The 3,267-nt window shown below is 49.2% G+C and overlaps 1 protein-coding gene across 7 annotated transcripts in view; it reads left to right on the top strand.

Moving 5' to 3' along the window:
- Window positions 1–3,267, top strand: part of NWD1 (NACHT and WD repeat domain containing 1) — an 85,264-nt gene that overhangs the window by 53,225 nt on the left and 28,772 nt on the right. For all 7 annotated transcript variants that reach the window (XM_032268664.1, XM_032268663.1, XM_032268665.1 and 4 more), the window contains one exon: window positions 1,324–1,446. In XM_032268664.1, coding sequence (XP_032124555.1) covers window positions 1,324–1,446 — 123 coding nt within the window. The remainder of the gene's footprint in view (window positions 1–1,323; window positions 1,447–3,267) is intronic.

The raw sequence follows: 3,267 nt of genomic DNA, 5'->3' as shown, positions 1-3,267 counted from the left end.
GGAAGGGAAGGAGAAAGGGGAGGAAAGGGAAGGGGAGGGGAGGGAAGAGGAAGAAAAGGGAGGGGAAGGGGAGGGAAGGGAAAGGGAGGAACGGGGAAGAGAAGAAAGAAAAATAAAACAAATCCTATTTCCTCGCTCTCTATCCCAATGAGGTAGAAACAAAATCCTGTATTCTCAGAGCTTGACTGGCTCTGATTCAACACCACCCCAACCATGTTATACATGGGAAAGAGGTACAGAGAAGGAAAAGGACTTCCTTCCTTTACTTCAGGACATTCAGAAAGTCCAGTTCCTTAATGCCTAGGCCTGTGTTTTCTCTAATGTATCTTGGCCCCTCTCTGCAGTGAAGTTTTAATCAAACTCCACCAGGCAGAGAGCCTTGGGGTGTGTTTGCCCAATTCACTGGCAAATATTTGTTTTTTCTTTAGGACCTCAGCCCTTGTTTTTCTATGCTGGTTGAACACAAAGAGATGTCAAAAACAGAATCCTCATTCTCAGCCAATATAATTTCCTTCCGTCCCTCCCTCCCTTCTCTCTCTCTCTCTCTCTCTCTCTCTCTCTCGACTCCCTCTCTCACCCAGGTTGGAGTGCAGTGCTGTGTCCTTGGCTCACTGCAACCTCCACCTCCCAGGTTCAAGTCATTCTCCTACCTCAGCCTCCTGAATAGCTGGGATTACAGGTGTGCTTCACCATGCCTGGCTAATTTTTGTATTTTTAGCAGAGACTGGGTTTCTCCATGTTGGACAGGCTGGTCTTGAACTCCTGACCTCGAGTGATCCACCCATCTCGGCCTCCCAAAGTGTTGGGATTACAGGCGTGAGCCACCATGCCCTGCCACAGCCAATGTAATTTCATTTCTGAGTTTTTTCAACTAAGACAGAGTTTCTCAGCCGTGGCACTGTTGGCTTCTGGGGCTGAATCTTTCTCCAGGGTGGAGTTGTCTTATGCATTGTTGGGTGTTGAGCAGCCTCCCTGGCCTCCACCTACCAGATGCCATTAGTGTCCTTGAGCATCCTTGTCCCCAGTTGTGGCACCTCAGAATGTCTCCAGCCACCAAATATGTCCCCTGGGTGAGCACTGCTGGACTATACAGACGCTTATGACCACACTGTGATTCAGTCCCTTTTCCTACCTAAGAGTGCGAATCTGTGCATCTGAGTCTGTGAATCTGTAATCCCTGCTGTGTGGCTTTGGACAAGGGACTGAATCTGTCTGTGCCTCAGTTGTCTTATCTGAGAAGTGGGGGGCTCATTAGAACACCCCATAGCTGAATATTTGGACACAGGAACTGAGATCATTGCTGTTGCCTCTGTGTGGCTGCAGGCATCACTGCCATGGCGTGGGGTGCAGAGGAGAAGCTGCTGGTGATTGGCACCCAGGATGGCATCGTGGCTGTGTGGGACATGGAAGAGCAGCATGTGATCCACATGCTAACTGGACACACAGGTGAGAGACTTGAGAAGTGGGGTTTGTGGTCAGTTTCCATAGTGAATAGCCAGTTCTCAGAGCCCCTTCCCCACAGATTCACTTCTCTGTATTGAAACCCTGGCCTTTGTTCCTGCATCGTTTAGCTATAGTTACATAGCAAACCATCCCCAAACACAGTAGTTTTAAACAAGCCATTTCTTTTTTTTTTTTTTAAGATGGGATCTCACTGTGCTGCCCAGGCTGGAGTGCAGTAGTGTGTTCATAACTCACTGCAGCCTCAAACTCCTGGCCCCAATTGATCCTCCTGCCTCAGCTTCCTGAGTAGCTGGGCCTACAAGAACTATACCCAGCTAATTTTTAAATTTTTAAATGTTTTTAGAGATGGGGGTCTTGCTGTGTTGCCCAGGCTGGTCTCAAACTCTTGGGGTCAAGTGATCCTCCCTCCTTAGCCTACCAAGGAGCTGGGATTACAAATTCGAGCCACAAACAAGCTATTTCTTTGGCTCACTTCCTGTGCGTTGGCAGTGCAGGCTGGGCTCAGCTGGGCGGTTTTCTGCTCTCAGCTGGACTTGCTCATATATCTGCAGTCAGTTAGTGGATCAGCTGGGAGCTGGCTGAATCTGAAACAACAATTCTGCTCCATGTGGTCTCTCATCATTCAGGATCCCTCAGATCTCTCATCCCCCGCAAAGGCAGGGTTTCAAGAAAACAAGTTGGGGCTCACAGGATCTCTTAAGCCTGGACTTGGACTTGGCACCCAGTCACATTCTCTTGACCAAAGGAATTTACAAGAACAGTCCAGTAAGGAAATAGGCTAAACAAGCTTCCTTCTTTCCTTCTTTCTTTTCTTTTTTTCTTTCTTTCTTTCTTCCAACAGGGTCTTGTGTTGTTGCCCAGGCTGAAGTGCAGTGGGACAATCTCAGCTCACTGCACCCTCAGCCTCCTGGGCTCAAGCAATCCTCCCACCTCAGCCTCTTGAGTAGCTGGGACTACAGGCATACACCGCCACACCTGGCTAATTTTTGTGTTTTTTGATAGAGACAGGGTCTCACTATGTTGCTCAGGCTGGTCTCAAGCTCCTGAGCTCAAGCAGTCCTTCTGCTTGTCCTTCCAAAGTGCTGGGATTATAGATGTGAGCCACCACACCAAGCCTAGGCTTCATTTTTTTATGGGAGGAGCTGCAAAGTAACATTTCCAAGGGTGTGGATTGGGAAGGGCAAAGAATTGTGGTCCTTTTTGCATTTGTCGACCTCAGATCCTAAGTAAGGTTGTTTTTTTCAACATAGTCCCTTAACAGATATGGCTTAGTTTTATAATCAATGGTTGAGTGCCTGCTGTGTACCAGACCCTGTTCTAGATGCTGAGGAGAGATAGACCAAGGTCAGGACTAGGAAGGAAAACTATTCATTCTTGAAGACTAATGGAAGGGAAGGGAATGGGAGGGGAGGGGAGGGGAGGGGAGGGAAAAGGAAGGGAAGGGAGAGCAAAGACAGGCAGGACAAGGGCAGGCAGGGCAAGGGCAGGCAGGGCAAGGGTAGGCAGGGCAAGGGCAGGCAGGGCAAGGGCAGGCAGGGCAAGGGCAGGCAGGGCAAGGGAAGGCAAGGGTTCCCAAAGTACACTTCATAACTAGCTCCCCATTGCTCTTCTGCAGCTTGATGTACGTAAGACCTCATTGGCTAAGACTACAGTTGGGTGGGTGTGGTGGCTCATGTCTGTAATCCCAGGACTTTAGGAGGCTGAGGCAGGCAGATCATTTCAGCTCGGGAGTTTGAGACCAACTTGGGCAACATGGCGAAACCACGTCTCTACAAAAAATGCAAAGATTAGCCAGGCGTGGGG

The sequence above is a fragment of the Sapajus apella genome, unplaced genomic scaffold, assembly GCF_009761245.1.
Source record: "Sapajus apella isolate SASKATOON/1434 unplaced genomic scaffold, GSC_monkey_1.0 scaffold185, whole genome shotgun sequence".
In the NCBI taxonomy this organism is placed as follows: Eukaryota; Metazoa; Chordata; class Mammalia; order Primates; family Cebidae; genus Sapajus; species Sapajus apella.
The sequence above is the reverse complement of the archived record's forward strand: the minus strand, read 5'-3'. Positions and strand labels throughout refer to the sequence as shown.